At 41.3% G+C, this 19,816-nt stretch overlaps 1 protein-coding gene across 6 annotated transcripts in view; it reads right to left on the reverse strand.

The window, feature by feature from the left end:
* DPY19L3 (dpy-19 like C-mannosyltransferase 3) overlaps positions 1 to 19,816 on the reverse strand; it is a 78,097-nt gene extending 58,281 nt beyond the window's left edge. For 2 of the 6 annotated variants that reach the window (XM_040446261.1, XM_040446262.1), the window contains exons 1-3: positions 19,596 to 19,816; positions 17,737 to 17,878; positions 15,228 to 15,361 (exon numbers count right to left, since the gene is read on the reverse strand). In XM_040446261.1, the coding sequence (XP_040302195.1) occupies positions 15,228 to 15,361; positions 17,737 to 17,839 (237 nt within the window). In that variant the 5' untranslated portion in view covers positions 17,840 to 17,878; positions 19,596 to 19,816. Of the gene's footprint in view, positions 1 to 15,227; positions 15,362 to 17,736; positions 17,879 to 19,595 lie in introns of those variants that run through there. The other 4 variants (XM_040446263.1, XM_040446260.1, XM_040446264.1 and 1 more) reach the window with 4 other exon arrangements.

Consider the following 19,816-nt stretch of genomic DNA (forward strand, 5'->3'; position numbering starts at 1 on the left):
TGGTTGCATCATTTTACATTCCAATCAGCACTGTAAAACATTCCAATTTCTCCACATCCTTGTCAACACTTGTTATTACATGTCTTATTACAGCCCTGCCAGTGGATGTGAAGTGTTATCTCATTGTGGGTTTGAGTAGAACTTCCTGACAGGCTAATGATGTTGAGCATCTTTTTTGCATGTGCTTTTTTAGCCATTTGTATATCATCTTTTGAAAAATGTCTATTCAAGTCCTTTTTTCATAAAAAAAAAATTGGGCTGTGTTTTTATTATTGAATTGTTATAGTTCTCTCTACATTCCAGATTCAGATCCCTTATCAGGCATATGATCTATAAATATTTTCTCCCTGAGTGGTGTCTTTTCGTTTTGATTGTATGCTTTGGGGCACAAAACTTTCTAATGCTGAATAAGTCCAATGTAACTATTTTTCCTTTCCTTTAGTCACTTGTGCTTTTGGTGTATCTAGGATGGCCGAGCCTAACCCAAAGCCATGATGACTTATTCATGTTTTCTTTGCATTTTACTTTTTTAAATATAATTTACTGTCAAACTGGCCAACATACAGGGTGTACAGTGTGCTCTTAGAAGCTTCAGAGTTACATTTAGGTCTCTGACCCACTTTGAGTTAATCTGTGTGTGTGTACGAGGAAGGGGTCCAATTTCCTTATTTTACACATGAATATCCATTTGTCCTCAGATCACTTGTTGCAAAGACTATTCTTTCTTCATTTAATTGTCTTGGCATCTTTGCTGAAAATCAATTGGTCATAAATGTAATGGTTTATTTCTGGACTCTCAATGCTATTTCGTCTACCCTAATGCCAGTCCCACACTGTCTTGATTATTGTTGTGAGTCTTCTAACTTTTTTTTTTTTTCAAAACTGCTTTGGCTATTCTGGGTCCTTTCAGTTTCCATATAAATGTTAGGGTCAGCTTGTCAATTTCTGCAAAAAGATCCCATTTTGAGAGGGATCTGTCAAATCTGTACACCAACTTGGGGCGTATTGCTATCTTAACAATCTTGTCTTCCAATTCATGAACATGGTTTAAATTTTATACTTCTTTTGTTCAATTTATTCCTAAGTATCTTATTATCTTGTTGCTAAAAGAAACTCTTGTTAATTTAATTTTGGTTTGCGCATTGCTACTGTATAAAAATACAATTAGCTTTTGTTTATTGATCTTGTATCCTGCAACCTGGATAAACTCATTTATTAGTTCTAATAGTTTTTTTTAGTGGGTTCTATATAGAAGATCATGTTTTCTACGGAGCCAGTTTTACTTCTTCCTTTCCAATTTGGAGGTCTTTTGTTTCATTTTCTTGCCCGATTTCCCTGATTAGGGCCTCTAGTATAGTGCTGAATAGAAACGGCTAGAGCAGACATTCTTGTCTTGTTCCTAATCTTAGGGGGAAAACTTTTGATTTATCACCATTAAATATGATGTTAGCTGTTGGATTTTTGGCAGACGCCCTTTCTGAAGCTAAAGATCCCTTCTATTTCTAGTCTGTTGAGTGTTTTTTATTATGAAGAGTTGGTGAGGGGTTCCTGGGTGGCTTAGTTGGATGAGCATCTGACTGTGGCTCAGGTCATGATCTTGCGGTTCGTGGGTTCAAGCCCTGCGCTGGGCTTTGAGCTCACAGTGTGGAGCCTGCTTCAGATTCTCTATCACCCTCTCTGTCTGTCCCTCCCCCTCTCACTCTGTCTCTTTCAAAAATAAACTTTAAAAAAAAAATGAAGAGTTGTTGAATTCTGTTAAATACGTTTTTAATGTCTTTTAAGATAATCACATGGTTTTTGTGTTTTATTCCATTGATGTCGTGGGCTCATCTGGCCAATTCTTATTTTGTTATGTGTGTTACAAGAAAATGATACTATATTTTTTCCAAATACCATTTCTTGCATCTTTTGAAGTACTAACAGAACAAACAAGTGTATTACTAGATTTCTCAGCAATTGCCTTTAGTTTCCTGGTAGAAAAATGACTTTTTCATGGAGCGTTTCACTTTGAACGTGCAACCAGATTCTCTTTATTAGTATTAATTAGAATTTTTGGTTCAACATATATGTAAGTGGGATTAGTCTCTGAGCTTTGTTTTTTTATATTACCTACATTACATACAGTTGATTCTCATCATTCACAGATTTCTGATTTGCAAACCTGCCTACTAACTAAAATCTGTAACAAGATTGACAAAAAGTACTCGCTGTGCTTTTGCAGTCATGTGCAGAGCAGTGACATTCTGAGTTGCCTCATGCGCACGGTTCCGACTGTGCTCTGCCTATTGCTCCAGCTGTCATACAGAAGTGATCCGAAGGTGACTGCGCTAAGGGGCAGTGCAGCACAGTGCCAGAAGCTCTGCGCCCAGGTGGATGGGGTTTCTATCCAACTCTGGTACCTGTTAGTGGAACGGCCTTAGGCAAGTCACTTAACAATTCTGAACCTCATTTTCTCTTTTATAAAATGAAGAAAACAGAATCTACCAGGAGTTCTTAGAACTTAAGACCTATGTGTGACACACATGCACGCGTACACGCATGCACACACACATACACATACACACACACACACACACGCGCACGCGCGCGATTTCCCCAGGAGCAATGACTAGTATTCTCTAATTCAGTGTTCTCGGTGACTTTTAGAATATAACTGCTGGGAATAAGAAAAATTGACTGTAGTTATATTCTGATCCTCAGTTTTGGTGTGTTATGCCTGACTCATAAAAATAATCTAGAAGTTTTCTTTCTCTTTGGTGTTCTAGAATGGCTGAAATAGTACTGGAATATTTTGGTTCTTCAGTAAGAGTTTGGTAAAATTCCTCCATAAAATCAACAGGGTCTGCTGTTTTGGGGAGTGCAGGATGGGTAGTTCTTTATTAAGTCTTCTCTATCACATCTGCAGAAATAATTATATTTTCTGGGGCTAGTTTTGCCAATTTATATCCTAGAAAAGCATCCATTTCACCCATTCATCTAATTTGCACGGAATCAAACAGAACAGACCATGTGGCTCCTTCCTATTTCACAGTCTCTATAGTTATTTCTCTGCTCCCACATTTCATCATCTCGGCAATTATTTCTGGTATTTATCTTGGGTATTTGTACTCCCTACCCTATCTTCATCCTTCTTATTTTTTACTCCCCAAATAATCACTCATTTATTATTTTCTTACTTTCTAACTCATCAATTTCTTATTTTATTTTTATCCTTCCTTCTGTTGCTAGATTTTGTTTACTTTCCAACTACATAAGTGGAATAATGAATTCATTTATTTATTCATTCTTATTTCATAATACAATATTTAAAGCTATAAATTCTTCTGAATACTGCTTTAGCTGTATTCCATAATCCAGAAACATGGTTTTCATCATTTTCTAGATTTTGTTTATAATTTCTATAAGTTCAGTGTTTTTTTTTTAATTTTTTTTTTTTAACGTTTATTTATTTTTGAGAAGAGAGAGACAGAGCATGAACAAGGGAGGAGCAGAGAGAGAGGGAGACACAGAATCGGAAGCAGGCTCCAGGCTCTGGGCCATCAGCCCAGAGCCCGACGCGGGGCTCGAACTCACGGACCGTGAGATCGTGACCTGAGCTGAAGTCGGACGCCCAACCGACTGAGCCACCCAGGCGCCCCTATAAGTTCAGTTTTAAAGTGAACGAAAAATTATTTATGAAGTTATTTTTCCATTTCCAGAAAGTGAGCTTTTTCTTCTTAATTAGTTATCTCCAGTTTTCATTTAAATGAATGAATAAATTAAAAGAGCATACTGTGAGTCTATGACCATTATCCCCAAAGCCGAGAACAAGACAACTCTATGCGCTACCACAACGTGATAAGGAAATACTATTTCTGGGTCTGAGATTTTTCTCTAGGGCTGAACATATGAATATTTTAGTTAATGTTCTGTGGATAATTTAAAAAGAACATACATTCTGTCATTAGATATTTATAAATTAGATTTTACTATTTTCTCTAGGTCTTCTATATTCTCATTTTTGACCACCTGCTTTTTTTATGGACTAAGAATTAAAACTCAATAGTAATGGGTTTCTCTATTACTTCTTGTATTTCCTGTAGTTTTTGCTTTATAAATTTTGTTAAGTTATTGACACATAGATAGTCCTATCTGTGGTCGGCATCTTTATCACTGAAAAATTGCCTTTCTTTGCCTCATTTTTCTGAGACTTTCTTTCCCTTTTTTTGCAGTATTTCAATAAGTTCTTATCTACACCTTAGATCTAATCCAAGAAACTGTTCTGGGAGAATCTTATGCATATAGTAAGTGATCTGATTTTGCTCTGTGACACACAGTTTTCATCAGGTGAGTAAAGCAGACGTATATTTATTTATACAAAAATATTTTGACATTTTTGTGTTAACACGTTTTCTGTCGCAGTTTTTAGAACAAATCCTCTACTATATTGCTTGTGTGTGTCTTTTAATTTCGAAGGTTTATGTTTTTATTGTAGGAGTTACCTCTAGAACTGTAACTTTCAAGGATGACTTAATTCTTTATTTCTATGGATAGTATCTACTGAGTTCCTATAACGAGTGATTACAATCTCATGAAATTTGTATTTCCCCCCTGCCCAATTTTACTTGATATTTTCTTGGCATTTTCTTTTATATACATCTGTTTCTTATCATTTTTTTTTAATTTTTTTTTTCAACATTTATTTATTTTTGGGACAGAGAGAGACAGAGCATGAACGGGGGAGGGGCAGAGAGAGAGGGAGACACAGAATCGGAAACAGGCTCCAGGCTCTGAGCCATCAGCCCAGAGCCTGACGCGGGGCTCGAACTCACGGACCGCGAGATCGTGACCTGGCTGAAGTCGGACGCTCAACCGACTGCGCCACCCAGGCGCCCCATGTTTCTTATCATTTTTAAATGAAACTTGACTTCTAGCTATAAAAAATAAGGAAATGGATACCTCCACCATCTTCTACCTTCTCTTTTCCTTCCTCTTCTTTTTACTACATTGTTATTGCTACTATTTCATAGTTATAACGTCGCTGAGTATTACTACATTGTTACATCATATATATTTTGTCTATAAATATTTGGTGCTAGTCCTACAGTTAAATACGTTTGTACTTCACCGATCGGCCTTCTGCCATTGTTTTGCCTTTTATCTCTTGGCCAGATAAAGTTTTCCCTCTAACAATTTCTTCAGGTGTTAAAAAAAATAGATTTCTCAGAATCAAAACAGTTTGTTGGGTGCTTTATGCAGGATGGAATGACTGCATTAAAACATATAAATCACATTCTCTTGTCTTCTGCAGACATCATTCAAGATCTTTTAAGCATTAAATGTCACCATGGAAAAGTTGGAAGCCAGATTGACTTGTCTCCCTTTTGTTTGGATGTCTGGGGATTTCTTACTGTTGAAGGCCACCAATTTCACAGAACTATACCCTGCTGATGATCTGTCGAGGCCAAGTTTTCCTGACGCCCCTCAACCTGTAGATTCAATTCATCTTTCATTTTTCAAGTTTTCTTGAATTATATCTTTAAACATGATTCTCCCTTGTTTCATTGTTTTGGTTCTTTTCTTTTGGGACACAAATTATGTGTGTTTGCTGCTGTCTTCCTCAGCTGTCAGCTTCTCCCTACTACTGTGACTGTACGAATTCCATTTCATTTTGTTTACTTTTATCAGTCCAACATTTCTCTTTCTGTGCCTTCTGCAGAGTCTAGTCTTCTGTGTGTTGCTTCCAACACCATCGTCATTGTTACGGTTTTATCTTTTGATTCTACTTCTTGCCTAAATTCTGCCAGTTCACGTTTCAGTTCTTTCTGTTGTCTTCCTAGACGGTATAGACTTTCTTACATCTGTGCTTTGAATCCATCTTCTACGGTGGCAAATGCTTATTATTATTTTTTATTTGTTTATTTTTGAGAGAGAGAGAGATAGAGACAGAGAGACAGCATCAGCAGGGGAGAGGCAGGGAGAGAGGAAGAGAGACTGAATCCCAAGCAGGCTCTGCACTGACAGACGGGCTCCATCTCACGACGGTGAGATCATGTCCTGAACTAAAATCAAGAATCAGGAGCTTGACTGACAGAACTACCCAGGTGCCCCCTATTGTGTCTGTTTTTTTGTTTGTTTGTTTGTTTGTTTTTTATTGTGTCTGGTTTTTTTTTTTTAATGTTTATTTTTGAGAGAGACAGAGACAGAATGAGAGTGGGTTGGGGCAGAGAGAGAGGGAATCACAGAATCTGAAGCAGGCTCCAGGCTCTGAGCTGTCAGCACAGAGCCCGACACAGGGCTGCAACCCACGAGCTGTGAGATCATGACCTGAGCCGAAGTCGGACGCTCAACCGACTGAGCCACCCAGGCGCCCCTATTGTGTCTGGTTTTTAATGGGACCTGTTTGGTCACAATTTTCATGTCCCTGCTATAAATTTTTTCTGGTGACTGCTCTTCACCAACACTGGGTCTTGGTTCTTCTCTTCCTTTTTTTCTTCCAGTTTCATTGTACAGATCCTGTGCTAGTTCCCTTCTGTATGTGACAAGTTCTTACCAAACCAACTTCTTGCAGGAAGTTCATGTGGGGGACAGGCCAGGGCCACAAGTCAGGCCAGTGAGAATCTTCCTTGTGATTCAGCGTGGTTTACAACAGTGAGCTCTTTAGTCTTTTCCTCATTTTAGCCAACCAAGATTGGCAGCCTCAGAGCTGTGCAACACGCAAGTTCTCTCTTTATCCTGGTCTTCTGAAATTCCACTTGTATAAAAATGGCTTGTCTCTGTGATTACTCCTTTCAGCCTGCCTAGGTTACTTCTCTTTCATACCAGGGCGTCTCCAGGAAAGCTTCCGTCATTACTGCTCACATCTGGCCCCGTGGTTCTCCACAGCGGACCTCGGTCTCACCCCCTCAGGATAAGCCAGTAACCTTGGAGAACTCGGCTTTGGAGGCTTCCTCCAAAATCCTCTCTCCCTACCTTTCTATGCTCCTCTGAGTTTCACGTGGTTAGGTGGCCCTTCCTCATACACTATGGTTCCAGATCAGAGACCACTCTTAGTTCTGTCAAGGCTGGAAAATAACCATCTCTTTTTCATTTTCCTTATTGCTTTGAGGTAATTCTAAAGAAAGAAGGAACTGACATCTTTACATGGCCACTTTAAAACAAGAAGTTGATTAACAAGCAATTTTAGGGGTTTTACCCACACAGTTAGGAACAATCTAACTACCCCAAAATTGGGGGGCTTAGAAACAGTGAAATAACTAAGAGTATAATTTTTTTTTTAATTTTGAGTTATATAAACAATCATGTCCATAATAATTGTGGAAGTTGGTATACCTATGTACATATGGAAAAAGCATATGATGTAACATCAGAGAAGTCTGATTTTGAAAACTATGTTGGAGTCATAAGTAAAATATATATACATGTAGGATGCAGAATGGAAGGGAAAACTGAAAACTGGTGTTTGATGAGGTAATGAAAACTGAGTAATGTCTTTTACTTAAAAGTTTTTTGTTGTTGTCACGATACAGTTTGTGCAATAAGTAACACAATACATGTTCAAAAACTAAAAGGAATCAGTGTTATGTGTATTTTCACTCCAGCGTCTACTAAACACAAATCATGACAAACACACTGATGGGCTCCCCACTTGCCAGCACTTCTGTGTCCTCTGCCTGAAGGCAGCTCCCAAAGCTGCATCCCCCTGCTCGCTCTAGTGCTGGTCCAGATCTTTTACAGCAGCCGTTGTCCCCATCCCCCCTCCCCCTGCCTAGACCGCTTCCCTCACCTGTAGAGGTGAACTACTCCAAACAGACCACTATCACTCAGCACTGATGATGTGCCAGACACCATAGAGTAGCACAGCAAGTAAGGCATGGGCGTTGAACCCTTTTAGTTTGTTTTGTTTATAATAAAGGGCAACAAAAAAGCAGGTTGCATTTAAGGGACAATTTAGAAGGGCACCTGGGTGGCTCAGGTCATGATCTCATGGTTCATGAGTTCGAGCCACGCATCGGGCTCTGTGCTGACAGCTCGGGGCCTGGAGCCTGTTTCAGACTCTGTGTCTCCCTCTCTGTCTGCCCCTCCCCCACTCATGCTCTGTCTCTCTCTCTCTCTCTCTCTCTCTCTCAAAAATAAATAGACATTAACAAAAAAAAATTTTTTTAAATAAAGGACAATTTAGAGTTAGAATGTTTGGTCCTTGGACACAGCCAGATTAAATATGCTCAAAATGCACCTAAAACAGTGCTAAGCACATAGCAGACATTCAATAAAAGCTATTTTTAAAAACTTTATACTTTCATTTTCCCAGCAAGGAAAATAGAACACAGTTGTTAACACAGTAGGAGAAGAACTTTTAATTTAAAAAATAGGCTAAGAAAACCAAAACTACAATGAGCTGTCACCTCACACCTGTCAGAATGGCTAAAATCAGTAACACAAGAAACAACATGCTCTGGCGAGGATGTGGAGAAAGGAGAACCCCGGTGCACTGCTGGTGGGAGTGCAAACTGGTGCAGCCACTCTGGAAAACAGTATGGACATTCCTCAAAAAATTAAGAACAGAACTACCCTATGATCTAGCAAATGCACTATTAGGGTTTCCCCAAATAATACAAAACTACGAACTCAAAGGGAAACATGCTCTCCGGTGTTTACAGCAGCACTGACAACGGCCAGATAATGGAAAGAGCCCAAATGTCCACTGACCGAGGAATGGATAAGAAGAGGTGGTGCGTACATACAACAGAATATCACTCAACCATAAACGAGACCGAAGTCTTGCCATTTACAATGACATGAATGGAGGTGGAGGGTATTATGCTAAGTGAAGTAAGTCAGAGAAAGATAAATACCCTATAATTTCAGTCCTATGTGGAATTTAAGAAACAAAACAAATGATCATAGGGGTTAAAAAGGAGAGAAGCAAACCAAGAAACAGACTCTTAACTATGGAGAAGAAACTGATGGTTACCAGAGGGGAGGGGAGGGGATGAATGAAATAGGTGATGGGGATTAAGGAGCACATTTGTTGTGATGAGCACCGGGTGTTGGTATGAAAGTGATGAATCACTATACCATACACCTGAAACTAATATTACACTGTATGTTAACTAACTGGAATTTAAATAAAAACTAAAAATAAAATTTAAAAATATGCCAAGAAAGAATAGTATATGTACATTTCCCATGACCACTTAAAACCAACATCTTCTCCTTCATTCAAATACTAATGCTGTTATGATCAGCAACTAACATTTAAAATATCATTCTGGGGGTGCCTGGGTGGCTGAGCCAGTTAAGCATCTGACTTTGGCTCAGGTCATGATCTCGTGATTCTTGGGTTCGAGCCCTGCGTCAGGCTTGGTGCCGACAATGGAAAGCCTGCTTGGGATTCTCATTCTCTCCCTCTCTCTCTGCCCTTCTCCCATCACACTTTCTCTCTCTCTCAAAATAAATAAACTTAAAAAAAATCATTCTGAACACATAAATAAACTCTATGATTTGCCTGTTTCAATATGTTTTTTAATATTTATTTATTTATTTTGGGGACAGAGCTGGTTCATGCTTGCTCAGTGCAAAGCCTGACGTAGGGGCTCAATCTCACAACTGTGAGATCATGACCTCAGCCTAAATCAAGAGCCGGATGCTTAACTGACTAAGCCACCCAGGTGCCCCTGTCTATATTATAAGCAATGTTTTTACTCTCTGAATAATTACAATGAATTCAAAGTATTCAGAGATCAAAGTATTTTCATGAAAATTAGCCTAGCCAGGGCACTTGGGTGGCCCAGTCAGTCAGGCATTCGACTTTTGATTTCAGCTCAGGTCATGATCTCGCTGACCTGAGGTTGGTTCACTGGGTTCGAGTCCCACGTTAGGCTCTGCACTGACAGTGCGAAGCCTGCTTGGGATGATCTCTCAAAACAAATAAATAAACTTAAAAAAAAAAGTAGCCTAGCAATTTTAAGTTTTAACCCACAAGTACAAAAGGAAAACAGATTTACACTTCTCAAGTATTCCCATAATCCCCCAATATGAAAATGGTGTAAGTTACAGGAGTAAAATTTATGAAGGCATATATAAACTCAGAAAATGAGCTTTTCCTCTGACTGAGCAATGTCTTTGATCATTAATGGCTACCAGCTTCATGGTTTATTCACAGAAAATGTTTACACATTTTAAAATTCAGTAAAATGTAAAATTCAGCTCCTCAGGTGCAACAGCCACAGATCAAGTGTTTAACAGCTCCATTTGGCTCGTGGCCACTGTACTGAACAGTGTGGAAAAAGATCATTTCCTTCACTGCACAGAGTTCCACTGGACAGCACTGGGTCTACGTGATCGAAGATGAAAAACAAGCCAAATGCCCACACAGAGGTACCATCAGGTTTGCGAAACAGTCCAAACATCTGAGGATTCCTCTTGTGATGCAGAGAAAACAAGTCTGTGCTATAAGCCATTGCTTGAATAAAGAGAAGAAGATGCAATAAGACTGAGCTCAACTGTACATTTCAGGGGATGGAGGTGTCGGTGGGAAGAAACCTGTTAGATTCGAGTACGTTCCTGTTTTATAGCTTCTTCCAGATGGTATCTGAGGCAGAGACAAGAAACTAGCCTAGGGTCTCTTTCTCACTCTGCACACTCCTCCAACAATCTTGCCCACACGTCTATAAGCTGGTAATATGAAAATGTCCATTTCCAACACAGATGGAACTCCTGCCTCCACATCCGTGGATCCAGCTCCCTTTACTCCATATCTCCCTCCTTGGACTGTTTCGAAAGTGACTCATAACGTATCCAAACATGGATTATCATTTGCTGTCTCACCGTCCCCTCTAAAGAATTTGGCTGGCCTTTGTCCCTGGTTCTTGGGAGGTAGCCAATAAATCCTTGAATTTCCCAAGTGATAACAGCATCTTTGTCATTCACAGTTGGTTCCTCAGGACCACCTCTGATAGCGTGTTCTAAGGAGATGACTCAGGATGGGGGCTGGCCAAGCCAGAAAGACCAGAAATGTGTGATCAGAGGGTTGGGGCTTGGAGCCAGCTGACACCGACCCAACCTCTGGGGAGGAGAGGGAGCTGGAGATTGAATTCAACATTGTGGCCAAATGGTTCAATCAATCACACCTACATAATAAAACTCCAGTAAAAACTCTGGACACCAGAGCCCAGGTGAGCTTTCTTGGTTGACAATAGTCAACACACTGTCATACACTGACGTGCCAGGAGAACAACATGTCCTGACTCCACAAGGAAAGGACAATGGAAAGTCTGAATTTAGGGACCTCCCCCCACCACCGACTTTCAATGAGTCTCTGCCTTTCACTGATTCTGATTTGTATCCCATTGTTGTATTAAAGCTATCATCATATGTGTAACGCTTTCCTGAGTTCTGTGAGTCATTCTAGTGAATTACTGAACCTGAGGGGATAGTGGGTATCCCAAAATTTATAGCCTGCTTATGGTCAGAAGTCAGGTGGCCTGAGGATCCCCAAACTTGTGACTGGTATCTGAAGTGAGGGCGGTGTTGTAGTGGGCTGTGCTCTTAGCCTGTCAAGTCTGGCTTAACTCTGGGTAGCTGGTGTCAGACGTTACTCCACTGCCCAGACCTGTTCCTCCCAACAGGGTTCAGCATCACAGTGAATAGTATGTCCATCCAACTATTCAGCTGCTAATGGGAGAAACTAGATCACCACTGATGATTCCTTCCTCCCAATCACCATCCACACAAATGATGAATCGATAGATCCTTCTAAATCCACCTTCTAATAAACTCTGAGTTCATCCACTTCTCTCCAGCATGATCTGGTCTTTTCCTCTCTGGTCCTGTTCTCCTTGTGCTCCTAGAGTTCTGGCCACACGTGCCTTCTCTCTGATACTCGGGCTGGACGAGTTCTGTCCTACCTTGCGGCTTTTCTGGTTGTTGTTCCCTCTGCTTAGGACGTTTTCACAGATCTTAGCTTGGCTGTTCTTCTTAGGATTTAAGTGTTGATGTATGTCTGGTCTTCAAAATGGTCTGCTTTCCCTCCCCATAACTATGTCACTACCCTGTTTGGTTTCTACCATAGGACTTATTTCTTGTTGGTTCCTGTTTCTTCCCTCCTCTGAACAGAATTCAAAGGCTGTTTTCTCAGGGCCTAGATCTGTGTCTGGTGCACAGATGACGTGCGTTTACTGACATCCAGGTATTACCGAATCCACTGAATTGGATTTTCTTGGTGGTTGCCTCTTCCCGCAGTGCTGTCCTCCTCAGGTCCACTCTCCACGCTGCAGCCTGAGCCATCTTTCTAGCACGCCAAGACAATGACACTGCTGTACCTTCATGACCTCGGTTTATCACCCCTGTACATTCTCTCTTCCCATCTGTTCTCCAGTCAGGCTGACTACTGCCAACACCTTCAACGCTCTCAACGTTCTTGCCTCTCAAAGTTCCTGCACATGTCCCTTCCCTATGACATTGACTTCTCCTCCCCAATTTGACTGGTTAACCTTTCTCGTCCTTCAGGTCTCCTTAACCATCACTTCTTCCAGAAAACCTTCCCTGAGCGTCCAAAATTGGGTTAGGCTACCCCTCCTCTGTGCTCCCGCAATGTCTTTCCCCAGCAAGGTATTGATTTGGGATGGGCTGTAATGTCTGCCAACTTGCCTGTACCCTCAAGGGTGTGAACTCCCTGCAGGCAGGGGCCTTGTTGCAGTTGGAGGTATCGCTACAACCGAACGCAGTCCCTGCAGGTATACTATAGGTGCTTAATATGTATTTACTGGATCAGTGTATTACACTGGAAAACCTGCTGGCAAATTCATTAGTCTCTGTTATTCTTTCCATGTTCCCCATAGTGTTTCAATAAATTCTACCCACAGAAGGGGTGCTCCATAAACACTAGGTAAAAGTATAATGACTTCTTTAACCTGGTGAGAATAAAAAGGAAAATCAAGGGTGCTCAGGTTTCTTGATGATGGGGTGTATCTATTTAAGGTTACTAGCAAGGCCACCTAAAAACTTTAAAGAGCTAAAATTACAATTTGAAATTAAGCCATGTGACCTGTTTTAGCATCTTCTCCTTACTTACTACACAGTTACTAACATTTAATTTTAGCTATATGCCCACACAGGGATATTTCAGTCTTTATTCAAAATGTTGGTGTTGATAAATAAGTATAAGATTGTTTAGTTATAGGGAATCTGTTTATAAGCACTGTATTAAAGAGATATAGGTGAGGGACGCCTGGGTGGCTCAGTTGGTTAAGAGTCTAACTCTTGATTTCGGCTTAGGCTTTGAGCATCGAATGTGCTTCGGATTCTCTCTCTCTCTCTCTCTCTCTCTCTCTCTCTCCCCCTCTGCCTCTCCCTGGCTAGCGCATGCTCTCTCTCTTAAAATAAATAAATAAACATTAAAAAAAAAAACAAATAAAAAAAATAAAGAGATATAGGTGAGTGAAATTTTTCTTGACAAGAAAAACTACCCACTGTTCCTGAAAGATAAGGATTATTCTTTGTACCATGATATTTTTTTTTTTTCAATGTTTATTTATTTTTGGGACAGAGAGAGACAGAGCATGAACGGGGGAGGGGCAGAGAGAGAGGGAGACACAGAATCGGAAACAGGCTCCAGGCTCCGAGCCATCAGCCCAGAGCCTGACGCGGGGCTCGAACTCACGGACCGCGAGATCGTGACCTGGCTGAAGTCGGACGCTTAACCGACTGCGCCACCCAGGCGCCCCTGTACCATGATATTTTTGTATAAAAATATATACATAGATACATGCTACACCTATAGAGTAAGAAGGACAGGTTTTTAAAATAAACATACTATAAGTTATCTGTATAAATTAAATTTGTCATTCAACGTACTTCTCTTTGTTTTTGTTCTTTTTTTTAAATTTTTTAGTATTTATTTTGAGTGAGAGAGAGACAGAGCATGAGCAGGGGAGGGGCAGAGAGAGAGGGAGACACAGAATCCGAAGCAGGTTCCAGGATCCGAGCCATCAGCGCAGAGCCTGACATGGGGCCCGAACCCATGAGTGAGATCATGACCTGAGCCGAAGTCAGATGCTTAAGTGACTGAGCCACCCAGGCGCCCCTAAAGTAGTCCCCTTTGGAGACTCATTTCAGTAATGGAACCAAAGTTCAAAATATTTTGGAAAACTCTCTTTGAGAACCGTTTTACTTTTTTTATTAAAATTTTTTGTAACGTTTATTTATTTTGAGAGAGAGAGAGAGAGAGAGAGAGAGAGAGAGAGAGAATCCCAAGTAGACTCTATGCTGTCAGTGCAAAGCCTGAGACAGAAAACGATTTCATGAACTATGAGATCATGACCTGAGCCGAAATTAAGAGTCAGATGCTTAACTGACTGAGCCACCCAGGTACCCCGAGAACTGTTTTAGATTCTGCATTGATTCTTTTGAATATTCACCTATAAATATTTGACCTTTGATAGTGAATTTTACCTTTATAACAACTAGTCATTAGAAGCCACAATAGTAAACAGGGTCAAAGATGATGACGCTTGGGATAAAAAAACAAAGTATATTTGGATTGAAAACCCCTGGTGATATAAAAGTTTCCTTGCTTAAGTGATATGCTTGTTTTGAAAACAATGGCAAATTAAAAGACATCTAGAAATGTTTAAAAAGAGAAAAAAAGAGAACAAGGAAATTGGTGTTTAAGAAGTCACAGACCCTCCTGAGAATGTGATGAAAATAATGGTTCCCCGACCCTCTAACCACTGCATGTACAATTAGAAAGGTAGGAACACACTGAGGTCATCTATGGAGCCAGATTAACACTCCATGGTTTAGAGGACTGGCTTTTGATTTTTTTACTGTGCCCAACAGAAAAAATATATATATATACATACTGTGACCCAGCTTGTACATACATACATATAATTAACAGTTACACAAACAATTCTCAACCCTAGTGTATATGATAATATCCTCTTGCATCTTATTTTAATTATGAACATTACTCATGATTTACTGCACCAATTTCACAACGTACAGTGGGAAAATACCGGTTTAGAGTTACTGTCCCATAACTAGAGCAAGTTCATGAAATGAAAAAACTCACTGATGACAAACATTCTGATGTTATTTTAAATAACAAAGTCTACGCTATAGGCAAACCTTTTAAGAGGTTAGATTCTTTACAGCAAAGCAGTATTATCTTGGTCCTTCATCTACACACTTAACTACTGGAGATACTGATGAGTAAATCATACAACAGTAATAGGATGCCATACCTTAATATTAGAAAACCATAAGTCGTTTTCATGTAAAGTGGCCAGGTAGACAGATGTAAGAAGTCCAATGCAAAGGGCAATGGTTCCACCAACCATAAATGACAGAAGCTTCCATAATCTTCTACTGGTACCACCTTTTAGAAAAAATAAATAACTAAGTCAATAAACAACGTAGAATTTAATAGTGCCACTTCAGACTATCAAGTATGCTAAGTTCCAACTGCCTGTCACTGGCAAAGCTTCTATTCCCAGGACACAGTTAGGAACTCCTTTCTGTGACTCCGGAGACCTGTTTTCATACTTCATTACAGTTTTTACCCGACGGTATCTAATTGCTCACTTGTCCATTTTGGCAGAAATCGTGAGCTTATTCATTACCTTAGTTATCTTAGTACCTACAGTCTGTGTTTGGAATAGTTTAGTAACTGTAGTTCAACTGTGAAGTTTGTCAAATGGAGGAGTTAAGTGGGGTGCAGGTCTAGGATATAGAAAATCTTTCAGATGATCTATGTATAATTTGTGATTTATTCATTAAAAGCTACCAAAAAGCTTGACTACTTAAAATTCAACAACCCATCGGGAGAAAAACATCCAAGTTAAAGGACACAAACTAGGAAAAAAATATTCATGGCACGTATAAGAAAGCTTAAGTATCCTCAATATGGGATGAACACCTTCAGGATTAAAAAACTAAATATTTCAGTTGGAAAGAGATTACAGAGACAAACAGGCAATGCACAGAAAAAAAAAAAAAGGGCCAACAGACAGACAAAAAATATTCACATTCATTAGTATTAAAGAAATGCAAATCAAAACAATGCGCTACAATTTTTTAGATGCTGGTCAATTTGACAGCTTAAAAATGTTAACGCTGTTTTAACAAGGGTACAAAATGAGTAGTTTTCAAACACTGCTAGTAGGAGAATAACGTGGCAGCTCTCTGGAACACGAGAGGGCAGGAAGTTGGAAAAGCTACCAAAACAAGCATACCATTTGACCAGCAATTCCAAATCTTGGCATATAACCCCAAATAAAGTTTAAACAAACATTTGGCCACAAGAACATTTACTCTAGTTCTGTTCGTATAAGTGAAAGGTTTAAAACCACTCATTCAACCAGGAATTCTTAAATCAGTTATGCTATAGCCACACAGCCACTACACCAGTAACATTTTTAAAACACATTGACTGACTTGTGACATGACTGGAACATAATAAAAGAAATGTAGCAAATTACAAAACAGCCAGGATCCCAACGTTGTAAAACCACGTGACTGCTTGAAGGTGTGCCTAGGCAAGAACACCATTTCCACAGCAACATCAAGTTTCATGGATGACAGTCTCAGGATGGGTTTGTTTGTGGGAATACTTTCTTTCTTTCCTTTTTTTTTTTTTTTTTTTTTTTGCTTTTCTTTAGTTTTCAGGGTTTTTTTCTCTGACATGAATAAATATTGCCTCAGTAAAATGAAGAATCCTCAAAGTTATGTTTTAATTTAAAAAAAAAGCAAACTTGGGAGCACCTGGGTGGCACAGTTGGTTAAGTGTCTGACTCTTGATTTCGGCTCAGGTCATGATCTCACGGTTCATGGGACCGAGGCCCATGTCAGGTTCTACGCTGACAGTGCAGAGAATGCTTGAGATTCTCTCTTTCAAAATAAATAAGCGTATAAAAATAAAAAGGCAAACGTGAAGTTACATTGTGTAAGTCTTCAGAAAGTACTCTATCTTGTCCAAAACTGCTTATTTATTGGATGGTTGAATGGTTTGACTTCTCAGTACAGATTTAGTTTATAAAACTGCTCCCCCCAAATTACTAGCTCTGGCTGATAAGAATTAACATGGCTGAGTTAATATGAATTCTGTCAGATATCCAAAATGGTGAAGAGACAAGGAATTTTTCATGCTTATTTTTAAAAATCCTTGACCATGCTTAGTTAAGAAAGCAACTCTGGACTGGGGAAGTTCATAATTAAGGTCATTTGATGTACACTTAGCAAGAATCTTCAGCATTACGTAAACAACTTAACCAAGTTCTGACCACCGCTCCCTCACAAACCAAAGGAGAAAATGTCAGGAATTCAAACAAGGAATAAAAAAATGTTTGATTCATCTTTCAATACCTTAACGAAATGAGAAAGTCACCCAAGCTAATGCTGTCTAGAGTGAACAGCATACACAAACCAGAAAAATTAGAAACATACTAAAATCTGAAGCATGGGGGAAAGCATTACTTTAGAAAGTCAAAGATTGGCAAAACCAGAACCCACTGCACAGACAGCTGACAAACAAGGGGTTCCAATCAGAGCTCTGTGACCTTTTATCTGGTCACAACTGTGAAACCAGGATCATCAAACTGCAGTCAAATCATCTGTCAAACTAAAACATCAGGGTATTAGAACAAGTTTCCTCAAATGTTAGAGCTCACCAAATCTGTACCCTATTGGAGAGTGATATTTTAATATTGAAGAAATAATAGCAATCCAAAATGCTGCTTTAATTAAGTCACCTACCAGATGGCAATTTATTTTCCAACTTCACATTTGCTTCTTGCGCTGCATAATCCTCAGGAACTTCCGTGGGTTTTACTCCTTTTCTTTGCCTGATGGATATCATGGTGTCAAAGACTTACGTGCATTGTTCTTCCAACCACTCCTACAAACAACATAAAAGTAAACCGCCCATCCATACGCCAGTACCGTCTCCCCAACACACGCTTTGCTCCTCTGTGACTTGGAGCCTTGTCCCTGGCTTAGCATGCCCTCCCCACTTTCCCATCAAATCTTTACCAGCCTTCAAAGCTACTGTCAAGGCACAACGCAAATATTTACTTAAAACCTATTATTAAGAGTTAAGAATACAGGTAAGCATCCCAGACAAGCCCCTGCCCTTCCTGCAAGAAACCTTCCTCTCTCGGTTGTGCCAGCCACTGCTAATCTTTCTCCATCCTGAGCCACTGCAGTTACCACGCAATTGGTCACATAATTATGCAGTTTTATATTATGTTCCACAGTTCCATACTATTTGGTAGTAAATCTGTTGATAGCCTGATTCTGAAGAAGTGAAATACTGTTTCGTCTTAGGTATCTGAATTTTAATACCGACGTTCTTTAAAACAATTCACACTGGAAACTTTACGAATATGCCTGAGTGGTGATGGCAGCGGGGGTGTGCCAATCAGGGCAGCTGCTATCCCAGGGAGCAACAGTGGGAGTAAAGGCAGGGTGCAGGAGCCTGGTTTGGAAGCAGTGAGTGGGAGGCGAGGGAGTGGTGGCAGTGAGTAAGCTGGCGACGGTCCCCAGGAACATCTTGCTTCACTCCTCTGAATAATGAACAGCGTTTTACTAATTACTATTAAATATGACCAGTTACCGGACACGATTGTTTGGGCAGTTTATTAATAACCAACTTGCTCTAGAGAAAGCACAATCCAACCAACCAACATTATACAATTTATTCATTCATTCATAAAAAAAAAAAAAAATGTGAGACACAAAAACAGTTAAGTACAAGCACCGAAAATGAATCTGGAGCAGCGAGGCAGGAAAAAGGAGTGTTAGGCAAAGCCGTACTGCATTCATTAGGTGGACTTATCCCCCAACTGGATAACTTGGATTCTTAGCCAAGAATCACGTCCTCCTAAGGGCTCGGGAAGGAGTTGTAAATATCCCACATCGGATACACTCTAACAAGTCAGGACAGAAGGGCAACAAACATTTCCGCGCCAACTCTGTGTCGGGCAATGTGACAATCGCACCAACTGGGGAAACAAAAGTTTCCCCATAATGAAAGGGAATGCCATCTTCGACGTTGGAAAAGGGAAGTGAGAGCGATGCTCGTCCTCTACTCGGAAGGACCAGCACGCACAGAGCGACCGGGCACTGCAGGGCACGACACTCAGCTTCCCGCCGCACCCCAGCCTCACAGCGCCGAGTGTCCCCACCGGACACCGAGGGGCCGGCAGCGGCCGCCCAAGTTCAGACACTTGCTCCAGCTCGGCAGAGCCGCGCGGCCGCGGAGGCCAGCACCAACCAGGCCCTCCCTCCGCCCGCGCGGCAGGAGCCCGAAGTGGCCCGCGAGCGCCGCCCCGCCCCGCCCTCGGCAAACTTCCTCACTCCCGACCTGCCGCCCCGCGCCCCGCAGTTCGAGCGGACCCGCGAGCGCCGCGTCCCCCACCCTGGCGCCCCAGGGCGCCGCGGGGCCCGGGCCGCGCCCCCCGACTGCACGACGCGGCGGGGCGACCGGCAGGCTCCCGGTCGTTGCGGCTGATTCGGCGAAACATCGCAACGCAGGGCGCAGCCCGACCAGCCGCCGAAGCCTCGCACCCGCGCGACCCCTCGCTCCGCCCGCGGCCCGACACGCAGTCACAGACCTGCGGCCTCAGCCGTCCTGGGGCGCAGCTCCGGGCGGGGAAAGAGGCCGGCCGGCCGGGGGTGCCGAGGGCCGCGCAACCGCCCGCGACGCACCGTGAGGACAGGGAGGACCAAGCAGCGGCCACCGTGCAGCGACGGAGCTTTGCGCGACACCAGAGAAATGGGGGACTGGGGGGCGTCCGCGGCCCCGAGGAAGGGGCGCGCCAGGGAGGCCGGGCCG

This window comes from Herpailurus yagouaroundi, unplaced genomic scaffold (assembly GCF_014898765.1).
Source record: "Herpailurus yagouaroundi ecotype Mexico unplaced genomic scaffold, PumYag 194, whole genome shotgun sequence".
Taxonomy (NCBI): Eukaryota; Metazoa; Chordata; class Mammalia; order Carnivora; family Felidae; genus Herpailurus; species Herpailurus yagouaroundi.